Source organism: Pteropus alecto, unplaced genomic scaffold, assembly GCF_000325575.1.
Source record: "Pteropus alecto unplaced genomic scaffold, ASM32557v1 scaffold73, whole genome shotgun sequence".
NCBI lineage: Eukaryota > Metazoa > Chordata > Mammalia > Chiroptera > Pteropodidae > Pteropus > Pteropus alecto.
In genome coordinates this window covers 5,887,736-5,908,555 of record NW_006436284.1, presented here as the reverse complement: position 1 = coordinate 5,908,555, position 20,820 = coordinate 5,887,736, and the positions used below count along the sequence as shown (strand labels likewise).

The 20,820-nt window shown below is 33.1% G+C and overlaps 1 protein-coding gene across 2 annotated transcripts in view; it reads left to right on the top strand.

Annotated features, from left to right (window-relative positions):
- The window catches only part of IL6ST (interleukin 6 signal transducer), a 43,452-nt gene extending 23,741 nt beyond the window's left edge, over positions 1 to 19,711 (top strand). For both annotated transcript variants that reach the window (XM_015589846.2, XM_006912469.3), the window contains exons 8-17: positions 1,491 to 1,650; positions 3,493 to 3,575; positions 4,240 to 4,450; positions 4,947 to 5,129; positions 6,793 to 6,894; positions 7,058 to 7,204; positions 7,650 to 7,790; positions 10,889 to 10,985; positions 13,868 to 13,949; positions 14,761 to 19,711. In XM_015589846.2, the coding sequence (XP_015445332.1) occupies positions 1,491 to 1,650; positions 3,493 to 3,575; positions 4,240 to 4,450; positions 4,947 to 5,129; positions 6,793 to 6,894; positions 7,058 to 7,204; positions 7,650 to 7,790; positions 10,889 to 10,985; positions 13,868 to 13,949; positions 14,761 to 15,498 (1,944 nt within the window). In that variant the 3' untranslated portion in view covers positions 15,499 to 19,711. The remainder of the gene's footprint in view (positions 1 to 1,490; positions 1,651 to 3,492; positions 3,576 to 4,239; positions 4,451 to 4,946; positions 5,130 to 6,792; positions 6,895 to 7,057; positions 7,205 to 7,649; positions 7,791 to 10,888; positions 10,986 to 13,867; positions 13,950 to 14,760) is intronic.
- Positions 19,712 to 20,820: the final 1,109 nt, after the last annotated feature.

The window sequence follows — 20,820 nt, the reverse complement described above, 5'->3', positions numbered from 1 at the left end:
AAAGAACACAGATAATAAAAAACAAATCAAGTGAAGGAGTTAAAGAGATGATATGGATAAGGTAGAGGAGGAGTTGACAAACCAAGTCTGTGGGCCCAATTCAGCCAGCCATCTGTTTTTATCAAGTTTTGTTGGAACTCAGCCACAAACATTTGTTTACATGATATTTCTAGCTACTTTTGTGCTACAGTGGAAGAGTTGAGTTGGTGCAACAGAGACCATCCAGCCCACAGCCTAAAATATTTACTATTCAGGCCTTTATAGAAAGTTTGCCAACCCCTGAAGTAAAAGGAGGGATTGATGGAGAACTTGTGAGACTGAAAAGGAAGAGGACAGTGTACCCAAAGATGAAGCTGTCAGCAAAAATACTTGGAGCTTTTTAAAAGTCCCATCACCATAGCTTTGAGCTCTCCATACTATTCTTCCTTATAACTCCACTTATCACTAACAGTGTGCTTTTGTTTTGTTTCTTGGTTTGCAGTAATGAGCTCATAAGAGAATTGAGCCATGACCTTACTGCTTCTGTCCTCCATTCCACATATCTAAAGGGCTCAGAATACGATTAGAAAAAGCAATAAACCAAAATGAATTAATGCTTCATGTTGTATAGAGAAAATACCTGAAATTCTTCAAAATATTTTTTAATATCATAGAATCTTAATTCTTTGGTATAAAAAAGACTGATACCTCTTTTGTATATTGAAATCTCAGAATAGTAGAAAGAATCAGTTAGTTACCTATATGTAGTCTGCTCTTTTTTCCTGAAAACAAAGTTTGTCTGCAGTGATAGCTTTTCGTTTTCTTGATTGGACTAGATATATCTTCCTTTTGCCTATCCAGATCCTTCTCCACCATCCTCTTTATCTTGGTATGCCTACCTGTGTGGATTCCATTTGTGGGTTCCTATTTCTTCTAGTTACCTACTGAGTATGGTTAATGGCAGGAGAGATAGAAGTGAGATCAGCATATTTGTTTTTCCTGCTGCTTCCTCCCTTGAGCTTCCAGTGTCTCTAAACCTCAGGTCACTGCTCCTCTCAAGTTAACTCTATCTAAACCCTTCTTCCAGATTCTGGTACCTCCCCCTCATACCTTTCGGCCCCGAGGTGGTGACAGCTAGAAGCTCTAGAGAACTGACTGCACCTAAGGTTTCCCTATACTCTGTCCATATTCCCTTTAGTAAACCCTCCTTGATTTAATTCTAATTGGAACATGCCATTTTATTTCTGTTGAGACTCAGTGTTACAGGCCATATGGAAGAAAGAAATAAAAATAAAGAAAAGGAAGAAAGGATTAATAGTAGATGTTTCCATACTTCCCAAATCTATTTTCTTTACTCACTTTGATTGCTTTTTGACTTGCATTTATTTCTCTCCAGAGCTCGAGTTTGTTAGTTTTGTTTCATTAAATTCATTTCTGTAGTCTTATGCAATTTAGAAGACCTATAATAAATACCATTGGGTTTTCTGTTGGTTGATTTTTGCTGTTTTCAGATTCCTCCTGAAGATACAGCATCTGCCCGGTCTTCATTCACTGTTCAGGATCTTAAACCTTTTACAGAATATGTGTTTAGGATTCGTTGTATGAAGGAAGATGGTAAAGGATTCTGGAGTGACTGGAGTGCAGAAGCAAATGGGATTACATATGAAGATAGTAAGTAAATAAGTATGTGAAGAAATGAAGCTGTTGGAATTTGGGCTGCTTTTAATAATATAGACCTCATTGCTTATTTTGTGATCATTTTATTCAAACTGCTATTTGATACTTTAATTTTTAAGGACATTAAGATACAAAATTTAGTGAATTGTTGATAGTATAAATATTTGATACCTAATGAAATAAAGTTATCATGGAATAGTGTCTTAGATACCATGAGAAAACCATTGACTTAACAGCTCGTAAGTCTAGAACATTTTATTAAAGGACAGTAGTCCAGAGATATCTCTAACTAGAGAATCATATCCTGAATCATTAAAATCACACTATCTAGCAGAATACACCTTTGACCCTCACTATCAAAGAGATATTTGTACTATATATTCATTTTTACCAGCACTTGATAAACCCCTGGAAAAGAGTCCTGATGTTTTGGTTGGTTGGTTTATTTTCATTTCCCCTTTTTTTCGCCATGATAATACAGTATAAAGCTGTCTACATAAAATGGTGTATAGTCCCAAGTAAGAATCTCTAAAGCAGCTAATGTTACTTCTTTAGCCACCAATAAATAGTCCTGTGGCATAAATATGTTACTTTTCTCATTCTTTATTAGTTAATGGCAGCAATCCTAGCTTTAAAATCTCTTCTACCATCTATATTCCTTCACTTCCAGCTCTACTAAAGGTTTAGATAGTGAATTGAAAAGCAAAAAGTAAAGTACCCTTCTCCACTAAGAATTTTTTCTCATTCTCATAACTGCCAGGAGAGAAAGCCAGTCCTGCTATTATTGCAGGTTTGGGAGTCCTCAACCAGATTCCTTTGTCTTACCTGGGAATTCTTAAACTGGATTCTTGGGGCCTTAAAAGTATTTGGGTCAATTTGGGTGAGTTCCTGCACTACTTTAAAATATGGACAAAATATGCTGGTTACTGCCTGTGTGCCTTTTCTGGGGAGATAGTACATAACCCTTGTCAAATCAAAGAGATTGCCAGAACCCCCATAATTATGAACCATTAACTTAGTGAATGAAACCACTAGGTTCACTCTGTTGGGAAATATTTCTAGCCCATAAAATTTATAATTTCCTGTTCGTTACTCATGTATTTTTGAACTTATGAATTTATATCTATTTGAACCCCCTGTACAGGCAGCCTTTCCCCAGCTTTTGCTCTTTTTACTGTTTTATAAACTGTAATAACCTCTTCAGGATCAACATATCACTTAGATTTAATTTATGTCCTTTTAAAAATTCTGTTAAATACCACATTTTGCAATTATAATTTTTTTTAAAAAATCAGTTGATCCTACAGGAATTTTTAAGACCTAATTACTAGCACTTAAAACTTGTTTTATAAAGTGCTTTTTTCCACATGGACGGTGATTATCACAACAATCTTGTGAATTCATTTGTTATATTCTATTACACTGAATCTTCCCAGCATAAGGTAATAAACTTACACTATATTTTACTGCACTTACTTTGTTTTATAGTCTCACATTTGTATATTGGGTTTTAAGCATATATTTAAGTATGATTTTTCAATTTTATTTTTAGCAATAAGAAATAGTGATACATCTTTGGTTATTGCTTAGGATATATTTGTAGCTTTATAATTTTAAGATTACAAAAGAATTCCAAAATATAATCTAAATCATTAAGCTATCACCCTGACTAAAGGAAAACCAGGCATATCATGCTGGGTTGGAAAAATGCTCGTATAAAGAAAGAGAGACGCCATGTAAATGAAGGGCAAGAATATTAAGAACAAAGTAAGAGAATAATTTCCAGAGTTGTATTTTACGATTATAATAAAAACTTTTATTTTGTCATTTCTTTAGGACCATCCAAGGCACCAAGTTTCTGGTATAAAATGGAGCCATCCCATACTCATGGCTATAGATCTGTACAGCTTATATGGAAGGTAAAAAAAATGCATATTTATATTCTTTTGTCTCATATAAATACATTTTATATGGTGTTATGAGTAGAGGCTTTTTTACTTAAATTTTTATTCATCTTAATATCACAAAGCATTTGATAACTATTTTTAACAAATAGAAACGTAAAACTTTGTATATACAGCCTAGAAGTCAGGTTCATTAACTGCAGGTAGTACCTCATAGATACTTCACAGTTTTATGAAAGTTCTATAAGAAGAAGGGACCTTGTCTTCCATTGAACTTTTCTGAGTGCCTCCGAAAATAATAAAAGTTTGGGGTAATCAAAATGTATGCCAAAAATATAAAATTGTTGTGCACTCCATAAATGTATATAACAGGATCATTCTGAAAACAAGTAGAAAAATACTCTGGTGTAAAATGATTTAGGCCTACATAGTCACAGAGTAGAATTGTATATGGAACTAAAAGCTAACAGAATGATGCTACTTTCTCTCTCAGCCTAAGTCATGCTTTTACTCTTAATTCAGTATGTAGTTTTACTTTAGTAGTAAGTTCAAAATAAGATTGCCAGTCCTTTTAAATATTTAGAGATTTGACCTAATAGCAGAATTTGTGAACGTGAAGAAAAAATGATTAACTTTATTCAAGATTTATGAAATATAATTTTAAAATATTTTATTACAGACATTGCCTCCTTTTGAAGCCAATGGAAAAATCTTGGATTATGAAGTGACTCTTACAAGATGGAAGTCACGTTTACAAACTTACTCAGTTAATGACACAAAACTGACAGTAAATCTCACAAATGATCACTATATAGCAACTCTGACAGCAAGAAATCTGGTTGGCAAATCAGATGTATCTGTTTTAACTATCCCTGCCTGTGACTTTCAAGGTTTGTGTCTGTGAGATGGGACCTGATTTATGGATGGGAAAAGGTGTTTAGGTATGGATAGAGATCCTGTAAAAAACATTAATATTCTAAGACCATCTCCTCAGTATCAGCGATGATCATAGTTTTAGAAGTCAGTCTGCAGCCAGATTTGTTCCATCGTTACATGTCTCACTTAACCTTTGCTGTAAGCTCCTTAATAAGCATTTTCTGATTATGTATTTATCTGTTTTTTTAAATATTAAGATTTTGGGAACTTTATATACATATGACTTAAATATATTATTTGTAGCTTTCAAAGAAGAAAAAATTGCAATATGCATATAAAACAGTTGAAGAATTTGGGGAAAGGAAGAAGTTTCAAATATATTGACTGTAAATTATAATAAAGTGCTTTTATTCGTGGAAATACATATTAAATAGATCACATGGTTATAAAAATGAATGTAAAATATCACAATTTCAAATTTTTAAATGTTTATTAAACTTTGTTTTAAAGCTACTCGCCCCATAACGGACCTTAAAGCATTTCCCAAAGATAACATGCTCTGGGTAGAATGGACTGCTCCAAATGAATCTGTAAACAAATATGTACTTGAATGGTGTATATTATCAGATAAATCGCCCTGTATCCCAGACTGGCAACAAGAAGATGGTAATGTACACCGCACCTATTTAAGAGGTATACCTAACTTACACATTTAAATTGATATACTTTTTCTAACTCTTTAGACAAATTTTTCTTTTGCATATTTTCTTCTGCTTTATAGGCATTGTGGTCAATTGAAGGGACTTCTAATTTATCACAGAAACCAGTTATGTCTAGTTTACTAGATGTGTGACTCTCAGCAAGTCACTTAACCTTTCTGAATTGCAGGGTCTGTTTATGGACAAAGTGGGGTAATACTTTCTTTTTTGTTTTGATCATTAAATGAGTATTCACAAAACTGTAAAGTAAGAGAAGTATAAGAATCCAGTCTCTCCTGTTAACCCGTTGTATGGTCTCTATCTGATTTAACTCCCTCATCCTTCAGTGAGAAAATACTTCTCTAGAGCATCTGATGACTTGCTAACTTCTCACAGTTGTTGAATAGGGAAAACAGACCTAGAACTCAGATCTGCTTATGTATTTTAACTGAAAGTACAATGAAGGACAGAAAGTAATGATATTATAGAGTTCCAAAATGGATTGTTCTGTTTTTAAAAGTATTACTTATTAAGTGGTATAACAACTTTACGAGAAAACAAAACCACTCAGCTTTTTTTTTTTCAGTAAAGTATAACTATTAGAATCAGCCATGAATAATATGATTTATCAGAGAAAAGCTCTAAGCAAAGACTTAGATGCCATACCAACAAAATAAAGTTTGTAAGCTTTATTCATAAAATAGGCTGTTTAGCCCTCATTAACCTATTGTTTAATATATAATTTTAATAAACTTGGTCATCTAATTTATCAACCTTATTAAAAGCATAGCAGAACTAGAGAGGAGACAGATTGGTAATAACTAGTCAATAGAAACTTTTTAATAAAGCATAGCACAGGCTTTGGAGACCTTCAGGTTGTGTAGTTAGCCCCATATAGCTCAGTAGCCCTGATAACATCACTGTATTACAGCAGAATATAAAAATTATCTTCTTGATACCATTGAATTATCAAGAAAAGGTAAAATTACTCTAAGAGGGCAAAGGAGCATATATTCATGAATAATAGTTAAGGAATCGTAAGTTATGGTTGAAGGTGTAAAGTTCAATATACCTTCAACAAACACCTTTTTTTCTGATATAGACAGATAAAATGATGTGTAAAGAAAAATTTTACTATTGCATGCTAAAGGAATAGATAGATTACTTTGTTAATTGGGGAGATTATAAATAAAATATTCAAGATAATTTTTTCTTTTAAAATTGTGCTACTTTCTAGGGGGAAGTAACATAATTCTTTTTTTCCGAGTCACCTGACATACTAGGGCCATTAGTGCTTTCTCTAGATCTTATTAGTGGCATCTTGCTCATTAGGCAGTTCTCAGAGGATTAGGTAAGCTAGACAAAAATTGTCAAACTATAAGTAAGACTCAAGATAATTTGAGATCACTGTTTTATAAGTCATAAGTATAAATGCAATTATTATTTTTATCGACAGTATATTTTTTTATCCACTGTATTGGCAATAGTAACCTTTTACTTTCATAAACCGTTTTATTCTATTAAGTTTAAATCCAGTATACAAAAGGCAATGCTAAAAGAAAGTTCAATAGTCATGAAATTATAATGTAAAAATAATAGTGGAATTGGACTTTCTCAGTATAGAAAAAACAATGCTTAATCTACTATTCTTACTTTAGGGAACCTAGCAGAGAGCAAATGTTATCTGATAACAGTTACTCCAGTATATGCTGATGGACCAGGAAGCCCCAAATCTATAAAGGCATACCTTAAACAAGCTCGTAAGTTTAAACTCACTTTCTTTGAAAAATGTTGAGCTTTGTATTAACAGACATTTTATCTCTTTTAAATAAGGGTGTTTCATTATGTTCAAATAACTATATGATAATGATTTTACTGAATCCTGTTGATTTTCAGTTAGCAAATGCCTTTATTCTGTTCCAGCACCTTCCAAAGGACCTACTGTTCGGACAAAAAAAGTGGGGAAAAATGAAGCTGTCTTAGAGTGGGAGCAGCTTCCTGTTGATGTTCAGAATGGATTTATCAGAAATTATACAATATTTTATAAAACCAATATTGGAAATGAAACCGGTAATAAAACTATATCAGTTATTAAGAATTAGATTATTTTTCTTAAGGTTTTTAAAAAAAATTTATTATTAATTTCAAGTAAATAAAGAAAATAGTACATTGGTTAGACATTTATATAGTTTTTGAAATGCTCTTTATCGCCCGGTCTTTCTTGCCTCTGGCTCTACACCTACTAATTTTAAGGCTTGCTGTCTTATACATTTTAGTATAGCATATTATCCTCAGAAAAGAGACACCTGAGAATATGCCTTAGGTTGCTTTCGTGGTCCTATTAAAGAAATACCGTGTTGTGCTTATAGGAGAATATTATGCCAGAGTTATTAAAGTTGTTTTCTAGCAAAATATACTTTTATTCCTTTTTAATACTTTCACAATATCAAATATAGGCCAAATGAAGCAAAAAGATTGAATAGTTGAATAAAGCACACTTATTGATTTCTTCCAGCTGTGAATGTGGATTCTTCCCACACAGAATATACACTGTCCTCTCTGACAAGTGACACTTTATACATGGTACGAATGGCAGCGTACACTGACGAAGGTGGAAAGGATGGTCCAGAATTCACATTTACTACTCCAAAGTTTGGTAAGAAATAATGGCATTTGGTCTTTCTTTTTTTCTTTTTCAAGTTTAATCAGACTAAAATTGGACTTAGTTTATATGCTAAATTTTTGTTAAAAGTGCATCTTTGGATTCATAGAAATGAAGTGTTCAGAAATTATGACATTTATATTGTTTATCTGGTTTTGGTTATTTAAGCTGTAGAAAATATTTTTCCTCACCTTTTTTGTTGTTTCATTAACTGTTTCTGACTGATTTCACCTATACCCTAATAAATCTCAAAAGAGTTTGTGTATCTTTATAAATGGGTTCATTTTTTTTTCACTAGCAACACTTGGATGTGGTCTCTTTCCTTATTTCCATTTATGGGTGGGGCTGGAAAAACTAGTCTACTCTTGTCATTTCCACTTCCATACCTCCAGCTCAGTCTTCAGCTTGCTGAAACCACTTCTACCACTCCACTCTACTGAAACTACTCTGGCATCACTCATAAAAGACCTCTTAGTTGTCATATCCAGTGCATGCTTTTTACTCTTCGTATTTTTTTCCTGCACTTCTTAGCATTTGACTCTGTTGGCTTCTCCATCCTTAGAACTCCCTCTTACCTTAGTTCTTCTAACTTTTTGTTTTTCAAATATCACTCTCCTGATACTTCCTTCTGCTACTTCCTTCTTGGTCTCCTTTTCTGCTCGGCTTTTAATTGTTTATATGCTCCAGAGCTTTGTTCTTGGCCCTGTTTTCTTATCTGTCTATTCATTCTGCCTACTCCCTGTCTATGACTTCAGCTATCTTCTCTTTCTCAAATACTCTTTCTTTCTTCTATGCCACCACTATCCAACTGTGCCAGCGCCAGAAATTTGGATGCAATTGTATGAAATTCTTTTTTGTTTACATAAGCCAAGTAAATATCAGGTCCTATTGATCATGCCTCTAATTACTGCTTGTGCAATCCCTTTCATAATCTCTTTCGTTGATGCTAAGCTTCTCACCATTTCTCTATCTTTTACTGTCTTTCCCAATGTCTTGCCCTATGTTAAGTCCTCACTTTCTCTTGTTTTGGGTGTAATTTTAGCCTCCCTAAAGTAGTCTTAAGCTATATTCTTTCTTGTTCTTACTACATTTTGAAACAATGTAGAAATTATTTTATTACATTTGCAAGCTCCATGTTCCTCGTTTGTTGAATTATTGCTGAATGAGAGAATGAGTGAGCTACTACAGTCAGTACTAGTGAGTGGCAAGCAAGGAGCAAAGCTTCATCTGTATTTGTAGCTGCTCCCCAGCACTAGCATCACCTCCTCAGCTCCATCTCAGATCATCAGGTGTTAGATTCTCGTAGCATCAGTCCCTGGTGCCTTTTGCTGAAATAGTAAAAGATTCAGAGCTTTGCTATGATGGCCAATAATGAACATAGTTTCTGGGAATTTAGACTATACAGTAAATAAAATACAAAGAAGAAAAATCACACCTAAATCCAAATTATCTTTTAACATATTTGTATATCCTAGTCTTTTTATGCATACATTTTTTTTTTTTTTTCAAAAATTAGATCATGCTTATTAGTATTATTTCATTATCTGCTTTTTTTACTTACCTCTATTTTATCAATCTGTTGTGGCTTCTTCACATGGCATTGGCCTTGCTTCCAAGGACCTTACAGCTTACTTGAAGAAATATGGTATAAGTAAACAACAAAAAATGGAGAGTCATTTGGGTCATGTAGACAGTAAATAGATTTGAATTTAGAGATAACAGTAGGGTGGAGTTTCATCTTCAAAGATTTTGTGCAAGAGACGATACTTGAGTCTTGAAGTTAGGATGTGAACAGATAAAAAGAAGAAGGCATCTTAGAGAAGCACGCACAAAGGCCTAAGGCATGAAACATAATAAGCAGGAATAAAGGAAAGGTTCAGCCTGAATTTGATTTGTACATTAGCATTCAAGAGTTACTGTTTGCCAACCTATAGTTTATTCCTGAGCATTGATCTGATTTCTTGATTTCTATTAAGCTTCGTAAGATGTAAAGTTACTTACAAAGGATATGTGTGATGGAAAGATAGGACTAAATAAGTGAAAGTGATTATATTACCTTCATGTTTTTCCTGTAAACAAATTAAAAGGAAACTGGAGATGTTAACCACAAGCAACCATAAGGCAAATCATTCAAAAATATCTCTAATATAAATTATCCCAATTAATGATTCATTTGATTAATAAAACCTCCTTTAAATGTAGATAGGGATTCCTGTGGTAGGAATCTTAGGCTTATTGCTTTTTTAGTTGATAATATTCCTACTTCTGTTACTCTTGTGCCTGTTAAGATTCTCCTAAAATTCTTAGTCCTATAGCAGATATAGCATCTTTTTTGAAAATAGTAAATAACTATTAAAATTTTGTCTGAAGGTTGTTTTTATTTCTTGTAGAAGGTTCCATTTGTAGTTTAATTATTATGATTACTTTGCAGCTTTTCCAATTCTACCCAGTACCCATGGAACTCAAAGATTGTGCTGAGTGCAGATCATAAGTATAATAAATGGTTAAGTTTGAAAGCTCTAACTTACCAGGTAGATTATCCAGTAAACTGAACTAATCTTATTCCCCCAACCAACATATATAATGCTTACTATGTGGCCAGGTTACTGTGGGCATAAGTGGCTGAGATACAATTTTCCAAGCGGGGGTTTAAACTTTTAAGTTTGCAAAGGCTGTAAAAAAGAAAAATCAGGATGGTATTTCATCCTTTTTAATAATACAGGCATACCTTGGAGATATTGTGGGTTCAGTTCCAGACCACCGCAATAAAGTGAATGTCTCAATAAAGCAAGTCTCACGAATTTTTTAGTTTCCCGATAGATATAAATTATGTTTATACTATAGTCTATTAAGTACATAGTAGCATTATGTCTAAAAAATGCTAGCAGTTATCTGAGCCTTCAGTGAGTCGTAATCTTTTTGCTAGTGGAGGGTCTTCAATTTGTTTTTTTTAAAAAAAGGCAATATCTGCAAAGAGCAGTAAAGTACAATAAAACACGGTATACCTATAATCTGGTTGGGGAGCTTCATTATTTCTCTTTAGCATATGTGTCAGTAATTATTTTCCTTCTTACTCATGTCTTGTTTTTTAGCTCAAGGAGAAATTGAAGCCATAGTTGTGCCTGTTTGCTTAGCATTTCTATTGATAACCCTTTTGGGAGTATTGTTCTGCTTTAATAAGCGAGACCTGTAAGTACCCTTATTCATATTTTTACATTTTTCTCCATCTCTTATCGAGCTATAATTTACATGCAGTAAAATTCATACATTTTAAGTGTACAGTTTTACAAAGTTTGTAACTATACAGATGTATTACTACCACCACAGTCAAGATAGAGAAGATTTTTATCACCCTTAAAAATTTCCTCATTTTAATTTATCCCCTCTCTCAACCCCTGGCCCCAGGCAATCACTGATCTGCTTTCTGTGATTGTAGAATTGTGTATGACATCTTTTTTCACTTACCATATTTTTGAGATCCATACACTAATATTTTTCCTTTTTGTGTTGAATAGTATTCTCTAGTATGTGATATATCAAAATGTGTTTATTCATATATCTGTTATGGAAGTTTAGGTTTATTCTTTGATTTTGGCTAAAATGGATGTTGCTTTGAACATTTGCCTACAAATTTTTGTGTGTTCATATGTTACCATTTATCTTGAGTAAATACCTAATAGTGAGGTTCCTGGGTCATATGGTAAGTGCATATTTAACTTTATAAGAAACTGTCAAACCATTTTTCAAAGTGGCTATACTGTCTTATATTCCCACCAGTAATGTGAGAGTTCCAGTTGTTCCTTATTGTCACCAACCCTTAGCACTGTCTTATGGCTGTGTAGTGCTATCTCATTGTGGTTTTAATTTCATTTCCCTCATAACTAGTAATGGATCTTTACATGTGCCACTTATATCTCTTCTTTTGTGATATGTCTTGAAATCTTTTAGCCATTTTTAAATTGGGCTGTTTGTCTTGTTAATATTGAGCTATAGGTGTTCTTTATATATTCTGATTATAAAATTTTTGTCAAATGTATTTTTTGCAAATTCTGGTCTGTGGCTTACCTTCTTGTTTTCTTAACTGTGACTTTAGAAAAGCAAAAGTTTTTAATTTTGATGAAGTCCATTTTATCAGCATTTTTTGTTTAGTGGTTCTTGTGTTTTATGTTCCATTTAAGAAATCTTTGCTTAACACAGTGTCACAGGTATGTTCCATGTTTTCCTCTAGAAGTTTAATCATTTTAGCTCTATGTCTGAGATCTCTTGTGAATTAATTTTTGTGCATGCTGTGAGGTCAGGGTCAAAGTTCATTTTTTCTCATAAATATCTAGTCATTCAAGCATTATTTCTTGAAAAGGTTATCTTTTCTTTTTCATTGGATTGCCTTGATACCTTTGCCAAAATCAATTGTCCATATAGCTTGGATCTATTTATGGACTTTCAGTTCTGTTCCATTGATCTATATATATATTCATGCCAGTACTATACTGTCTTGATTATTATACCTCTGTGTAGTAAGTTTTGAGAGCAGGTAGTGAAATTCCTCCAGTGTGTTCTTTTTCAAAATAATTTTGGCTAGGTTCTTTGCCTTTTTATGTAAATTTTAATATCTTACCAATTTCATTAAAAAAAAAACAAAAAACCTTGCTAGAATTTTGATTGGGATTTTATTGAGTGTATAGATCAATTTAGGGGAAAATGCAATCTGAACATGAGTGTACATGTTTGAGTCTTTGAGCTCATGAACAGAGTATATCTCTTTACTTATCTGGTTTTTAATTTCCTTTTGTAATGTTTTGTAGTTTTAAGTGGAGAGGCCTGCACATTTTATGTTAAATTTATCCTGAGTATTTATATTATCGTAAATGGACTTAGTTTTATTTTCTAATTTTCATTGCTGGTATACAGAAATGCCATTGATTTTTTTTTTTTTTTTTTAATTTTGTTTACTGAGACCTTGATAAATTCATTTACTCTAGTAGCTTTTTGGATTCCTTAGGATTTTTTACATACACAGTCATTCTGCCTGCAAGTAAAGATGGTCATCCAATCTTTATGCTTTTAGTTTTTTTTCTTATTGTGCTGGCTAAGACAGCCAGTACAATGTTGAACAGAAGTGGTAAGAGCCAACATCTTTTTTTTAATTCTTGGTTTTAGGGGAGAAAGCATTCAGTCTTTCTGAAGAAGTAGCATTTCCTCTTTAAATGTTTGATAGAATTTACAAATGAAGCCATCAGGGCATGAGATTTTCTTCATGGGAAGATTTTTAATTAAAAACTTAATTTCTTTATAGATATAGGGCTATTGAAGTTTTGTTTTTTTTTTAATCTGGTAATGAGTATTTTTCAAGGAATTCATCCATTGTTTGGTCTCTTAATTTAGGTTGTTAATTTTATTGCTTTTTATTTTATGTCCAGATTTTATAGTTGTTCCCATAGGAGAGTCATTCTGGTAAGATCTTGCTAATTTTTATTTTTGAACTTATTCTCAAGATGACTCACTTCCTCTGTACTTACGTACACTAATGGATTGCTAACTTTGGGCTATGAAATATAGTCAGGTGAACAAACAAGTAGGTTTTTATGATGGAGATGTCCTGAATTGGGTATTTTTAATATCGTTGGTCTTTTTGAAAAATCACATTTACCATATTTTATCTGATACCTATGTGAAATTTTGTTCTCTTGATTCTTTTAGTTGGAAATTGAACATTTTTGCTTTTTTTTGTTCTTGGGAAGGGATGTGCCACATTTTGTGACCTGGCTAAAGTTTTTAAGTAGTTTTTATACAGAATTTGATTTCAGAGTTTTTTCTAATCGAATATTGATTACTAGCTTTAGCCTTGTTAACGGTTTTTCATTATGACTAGGATTAAGATCTTTATGCATTTTAAATAGTATTTTTCTACTGATTATAAGGAAAATAGTTTTTCGTTGGCTTGAGATACAATAGGTATTGTTTACTTAGTTGGTATAGTTCTTGAGATTCTTACATGAACATGTTTAGAAATAGGGACTCTTCGTTGTATATTACATGTGGTTCTACATATGCCTTCTTTCTTTTCTCTCCAGAATTAAAAAACACATCTGGCCTAACGTTCCAGATCCTTCAAAGAGTCATATTGCCCAGTGGTCACCTCACACACCTCCTAGGGTAAGATAAAATGTTTGACTATAATACATAGGGATATTAGGATACCTTTGTAGAGTTCAGTCAAAAGATAATCAGACTGAATTGAAATGAAAACATAATAGTACATAAATGAGAATTTTAATCAAAATTTCAAAATACCTACACTTTCTAGGTATTTAATGTTTATGCTGATATTCCTGATATCAGATATTAATATCCTGATATTACAAATTGAAAACTTAGAGTGTTAATACCGATATGTGACAACAATGTAAGGAAAACATTTTGATTGGATATTAAAATCAAATTTAACAGTCTTCCACATTTTAACACTGATGAAATGATTTTTGGAAACGTATACTAAATTCTTTGAACTTCCCTAAATGGGAAATGATTTATATATATTTTCTTATCCTTGAAATTTGACATATTAAAATGTGTATTTTATATTCTATGAAACTTCAGTCATTTGAGTTTGATTTTTCTTAATGTTTTCTGGTTTTTCTATCCAGTTACTTCTAGGCTACTTAGTCTAGGCATGAAATATGAAATACTGTTTGTAGACCATTAGCTTATCAAAATGTAACACCAACAATATTGATTTGGAATTCTGAGGAAATACAGCCTGATTACTACTACTTAGAATCATTTCACAATATCTGCAGGTCAAGTAGTTGACAGTGATTTGATGATATAGATTATCTCTGCACCATTAAAAGTTATTGAGAAATTTCAGAGATGCTTTAGCTCTGTGGCTTTAATATTTGCCATATATATTTTGGAGTTTCTAAACATATGCCATAGGTAATAACCCATTTTCTCTCTTTCTTAGCATAATTTTAATTCAAAAGATCAAATATATTCAGATGGCAATTTCACTGATGTAAGTGTTGTGGAAATAGAAGCTAATGACAAAAAGCCTTTTCCAGAAGATCTGAAATCATTGGACCTATTCAAGAAGGAAAAAATTAGTACTGAAGGACACAGCAGTGGTATTGGAGGGTCTTCATGCATGTCATCTTCTAGACCAAGCATTTCTAGCAGTGATGAAAATGAATCTGCACAAAATACTTCAAGCACTGTCCAGTATTCCACTGTGGTGCATAGTGGCTACAGACACCAAGTTCCATCAGTCCAAGTCTTCTCAAGATCCGAGTCCACCCAGCCCTTGTTAGATTCTGAAGAACGGCCAGAAGAGCTACAGTTGGTAGATAATGTAGATGGCAATGATGGCATTTTGCCAAGGCAACAGTATTTCAAACAAAACTGCAGTCAACATGAAACCAGTCCAGATATTTCACAATTTGAAAGGTCAAAGCACGTCTCATCAATCAATGAAGAAGATTTTGTTAGACTTAAACAGCAGCAGATTTCAGATATTTCACAGTCCTGTGGATCTGGGCAAATGAAAATGTTTCAGGAAGTTTCTGCAGCAGATGCTTTTGGTCCAGGTACTGAGGGACAAGTGGAGAGATTTGAAACATTTGGGATGGAGGCTGTGATTGATGAAGGAATGCCAAAAAGTTACTTACCGCAGACTGTAAGACGAGGTGGATACATGCCTCAGTGAAAGACTAGTTCTTGTTACAATTTCAGCAGTACCTGTAAAAGCTAAAAATATTTTATCTGTGATTTCAGATAAAAGTAATCTTCACTCATTGAAGATGACCATTTGCCCTTAAGGACAAGAATGTACTGTCCTCCCACATGGACTATTTCCATTCCAGAAAATCTGGGATTCTACTTTAAGCACTACATAAACTGACTTCATCCTCTGAATAGCTGAATGACTTTGTGCTGTTTCAGGATGTTTGCACTGAAGTAAAACAGAAAGTTTCTCTGAAATTTGTAAAGTAAAACTGTATTACCTAGAAAACAGGATATTTAAATAAGCATTGATAAAACTTAGCATGGCTATACTGGTTTTAGTGTGAATAGCCATCAAATACAGTGACTTAGGGAGAGAGAGAGGAACCAAGGTCTAGATCCTCTGTATCGGCTTATAACATAATTTTAAAAGAGGTCCGGGTGGCCTAACTATAGGAGCTCAACTTTTGTTGTCTGACAAAAAAAATTGGGGCTCATTTATAATTATACCAATACATAAAATATTAGTTCTCTTCCATTGGTAATGATGCTGCCAGTTACTAAGAAAAGGAATTCTGGAGTTTTAACTTGGCAAATTAATATTAATTTTTGCATATAATCAATCCAACTAAATTTCCCAAAACTCGATATTGTTAACATCTTTGAAAGTCCATTTCACAAATTCAGTAGAGTACCCAGCTAAGAGCTTGGAATGAATGCCAATCTTAAGCATTTAAAATACTCTTTGCCATTTATAAAGACTTAAATTGTTAACCTTTTCTTTATAAACATTTTTGACCTTAAGATTTCAGAGAATTCCGGTTGATGAAGCACTTTATATAATGTCTTCAGCTTAAAATGTGTTTTAATTTAATATGCTTTGTTTTTATGTTTAAGTAGGCCAAGACTGAATTTTTTTTTTTCCTACTGGTGTTTGAAGCAAACTAGGTTAGAGGACTTGGGCAGTATCCACCAAAACAAAACACACCCCAGAATGTACATATTGATCTTAGTGAATATCAGTTACTATTTTAATATCTGCCAGTTCTGAGGTAGGTGGAACTTAGTTCTACATTGTGATTTAGGAATATTTTAAACCTCTTCCCACATGTTCTGTTCTGTTCAAGAGATAAGTGAGCCAGGCCTCCAGAGTTTAATGCTAAACCCACTTTCTCATTTATGCTATCTCTCAGCCACAGCGTTTGATGAGGCAGGGGCTAAAGACAGAAGCTAATAAGTTAGAAATCATTAGTGGTTAAGCACAGCTATCAAGTAAGTTTGAAGAAAATAGGTTTTGTTTTTCTGTCATTTACAGAAATCAGGCCAAGTTAAAATAGTTTGTAGAGATTATTGAAGAATAAAAGGTTAAGAAAAATTAGTATACATTTTCTGTTGAACTATAATTCTACTCATTATTCTCTCAGAATTCTGTTCACATTATACATCTTATACTTTTCCATTGTATTCTTGCCTAATACTTCTCAGAGTTCTTTCACATATATGGTCTTTGTGAGGAGAGCAGATGCTTTATTCTTATATATCCAGTTCTATTTTAGGCAAAACCAACATGAGATTGGTAGAATGACAGAATTGGAAGTATATGAGGAAAATTAGGCACAGAGAGACCTCACACTCACACTACAAGGTAATGGCATACCACCATTTAAGTTGGTCATCAAAGGCTGGTCCAAAGCAGCATTAGATTTATCTTGTTAAATGTCTGTCAAAAAATTTACATAACATTTTTCGTTTCCTCAAGTAGTCATGTTATTGTAATTGTTTAGTTGTAACTTTCCTCATAACAAATAGCAGTATTAGAAGATAGAACATTCTAGTGTGAAATTTGTACATGGAGAAGAGGTAGTTAGAAAACGTAATAGGAAATGAGCATGAAGAGTCATTTAAGAAATGATATCATATAAGCAAATTTCTCTGTTGAAACTTGTACAGAATATGGTGCAGTGAGTAAAAGCCTCCCGGCCACAAAAACACTTTAGATGAATGGATATGTGGTTACTGTGCAAAAATCCATTCAGGAAATTAACATTTGCCTCTTTGTGGACAAAACTAATTCACTGCTTCTGATACAGTTGCCCTCTTGTAGGACTAAAAAAAATTATAGCCAAGCATAAATGACATGTATTGCTATTATAATTTACTATTAGTTACCAGTATCTTTGGTATCCTACTTTCATCCCTCATAAAGGCACGATTCTGAGTAACTATTGGAAAAATAACTTCAAACCCATTAAAAATCTAAAAATTAAGCTTTTTTCTTAGTTTTAAACATGGATCAGCCAGCACTCAGGGACATACCCAACATATAAGTAGAAGCAGGAGGAAAAACAAAATCATTTACATGTTCCGTGTTCATATCTATTTCTACCTAGTTCGTTTAATTTCAACCTTATTCCTTGGTAACAGATTTTACACATGAAGTCATTCAATGACCCTAGCTTATTGTGAAGTTAAGGGCCAATTAAGTTGAAATACTTTTTAAATTTAAAATGGAACATCTAAAATAGCTTTTTAAATAGAAATCAAATTCTGAAAGACGTCTTTTTTTTCTGCCCAGGGTTAACCAGTTAATATCATGACATAAATGTAGAGGTAGAATAATTATATAGTGGAATTCCTTAAAATATTTCTGTAACTGGTATGTATTGACCAAGTGTAAATCAAGAAGGAGAGCTCTTCCATTCTGTTACACGGGCGTACCTCAAAGATATTGCAGGTTCCAGACTACCGCAATAAAACAAATATCGCAATAAAGCAGTTAGGAATTTTTGGATTTCCCAATACAAATAAAAGTTATGTTTACACTATACTGTAGTCCATTGTGCAATAGCGTTAATAGCGTCTAAAAAAAAATGTACATACCTTTTAAAAAATGCTAACCGTCACTTGAGCCTTCAGTGAGTTGTAATCGTTTTGCTGGTGGAGGGTCTTGCCTGGATGTTGATGAAAATGCAGTATCTCTGAGGTGCAGTAAAGAGAAGTGAAATAAAACAAAGTATTCCATATTCCATGTCATTCTCTTGTTTAAAAAACAAATTTCTGAATCATATAGTTGTTTCTATAATATTGAAATGGCTAAAATGTCCAAATAAGCTACATAAAACTTAAAGTTCAGTTGTTAAAAACTATTGGGGTAGCTTTCTGTTATAGGTCATGTTAGATTCTCTTGCCCAGGTAAGATTACTTTAAAAGCTTTTTTGCACTTTTCTGTAAATTAAGAGAATGTGGAGCCATAAAATGGCAGGGTATTTATATTTAGCCTAATGTTGGGCAGTTTCGTACATTTCAAAGAAGGTGTAAACTGCAAACCTACAGCCTAATTCTTTGGGCTGGTCCTTGGCAGCAGTTCCTTTTTAGACTGTTTATAAACAGAATTCAGATGTAGGTTGAAATGAAATTTTTCAAAAGCAAATGTAATATCTTTTGGACTAATATATTTTTTCATCATATGCTACTAGTATGTGCATTAGTATGATAGTCTGGTATACATTGCATTAAAAGAAAAAAGAGGCAGCTCTGGATGAGCTCTTCTGTTATCCACTTGTTCCAACATTTTTAAGAGCTTTTTATAGTCATTAGGTCGTTCAAACTGGTTGGTTTAACTTCATTACCCAGTTCTTTAATACAATCAATAGATCAAGATGAAAATGCATTTAAGGCCATGGCGATAAGATGTTCCAGACCTTTTATCCCTTAAACACAAGCTTTGGATGATAACTACATGTTTCAAATACTGTTAACATGAATACCAAAATGTGATGTATTAGAAATAAAGGAATATTTTAAAAGGTAGGTATTTGAAAATTCTTTAGTCTTGATGTATATGTATGTTGAATGATATACTCTAAAAATAAGTGTGCGATTTGCTAGTACTACAATACAGTGATTATTAGCATTAGGTATGTCTCCTCTTTATATCCTAGCTGTGTCCCATTTACCTGTAAGTGCAGTCCATTCAAGTTCACTTGCTGTTTTATCCCCACCTAATCTCTTATGGAAGGTTTGTCTAGAGAGTGTACTGTATGTATTTTTACCTTTGTAGCGCATTGCATGTGCTATTTGTAACCACAGCTGTTGTTTTAATGTTGACATAACTCTAAATGTTACCGTAAATGTTCTCATATATCAGCTTTGATCCTTTAAGTAAATTTAAGAAATAAATACTTGTTCAAATTTTTCGTGTGTAGTCACTACCATTTCATGTCATTACAAATAATAGTTGAGGTAACAATATTTTATCACTACTGGTGTTGGGTCTTCATATAAACTAAACTAGATGCTTTACGAGAGTTCTGTGGCTTTTTAAATGCTCATTTAGCACAATAGAAAATGATTTAGAAGAAAATACACTATCTCTGCCTTAATAACATAGAATGGACTTGGAGATGGCAATTCATTTACCAGTTTTTCAGATTTACTAAAATAAGTTCTAGAAGCCTACCTCTCAGTGGATTTTTCTCCTATAAATTGACAAGGGACCAACCAAGTACAGAGGTGCTGCACTCTAGAGTCTCCTCTTTGTCACTTAATAAGGCATAAAGCCCATTGATAGATACACAATAGATACACAGCACCTCAATGCTGCCCTGAGGTAGTTGAATAGTAGTATGTGTAACTAACTTAGTCAATTCCACCTGGAAGAAAATCAGAACTTTTAGATTTGCTTGTCTTAACATTGTGATTTATATCTAAAATATTCAGAATCAAAATCCATAAACCAAAAAGCAAGTTAACCTTCCCATTATATATATATATATATACTGAAGGATATAGAAATACATCTTGCCTGGGGCTGTGTTCTTTTGTTTAAAATCTATTTGGCTATGGCTCTTAGAGGCTCAGCCTGACTTTGTGATACCTCTTACCCAAATTTATATTATGGTTCTAGTCCATCCTGCTTCCAAAAAGATTACAGAGCTCCTTCAAAGCATTGTTTCCCTAGCCTAGAGGCAGAAAAATTTTTTTAACTTTCTTTTTAAAGTAATATACTCCTTCCATGCTTTCAAAATATAAAAATTAGTACAACAAACTGTGTACTCTTACATACACATGTTTAAAGTGTATCGACTGGACTTAAACTAGTTAGTACCAACAAAAGAAAGAGTAGGAGAAAAGGAGAGAACTGAGGTAGGTGAAAAACAGATAAACAGAGGGAAGCACAGGCCACCGAATCAAGGTAATAGCTCATGTCCCTGTCACCACTCACTCAGGTCAGCTCTTGGCTGACCTATAAAGTCCTTAGGCTATAGCTTAAAACAGTTCTATCTCCATTGGTTTCTCAACAGCT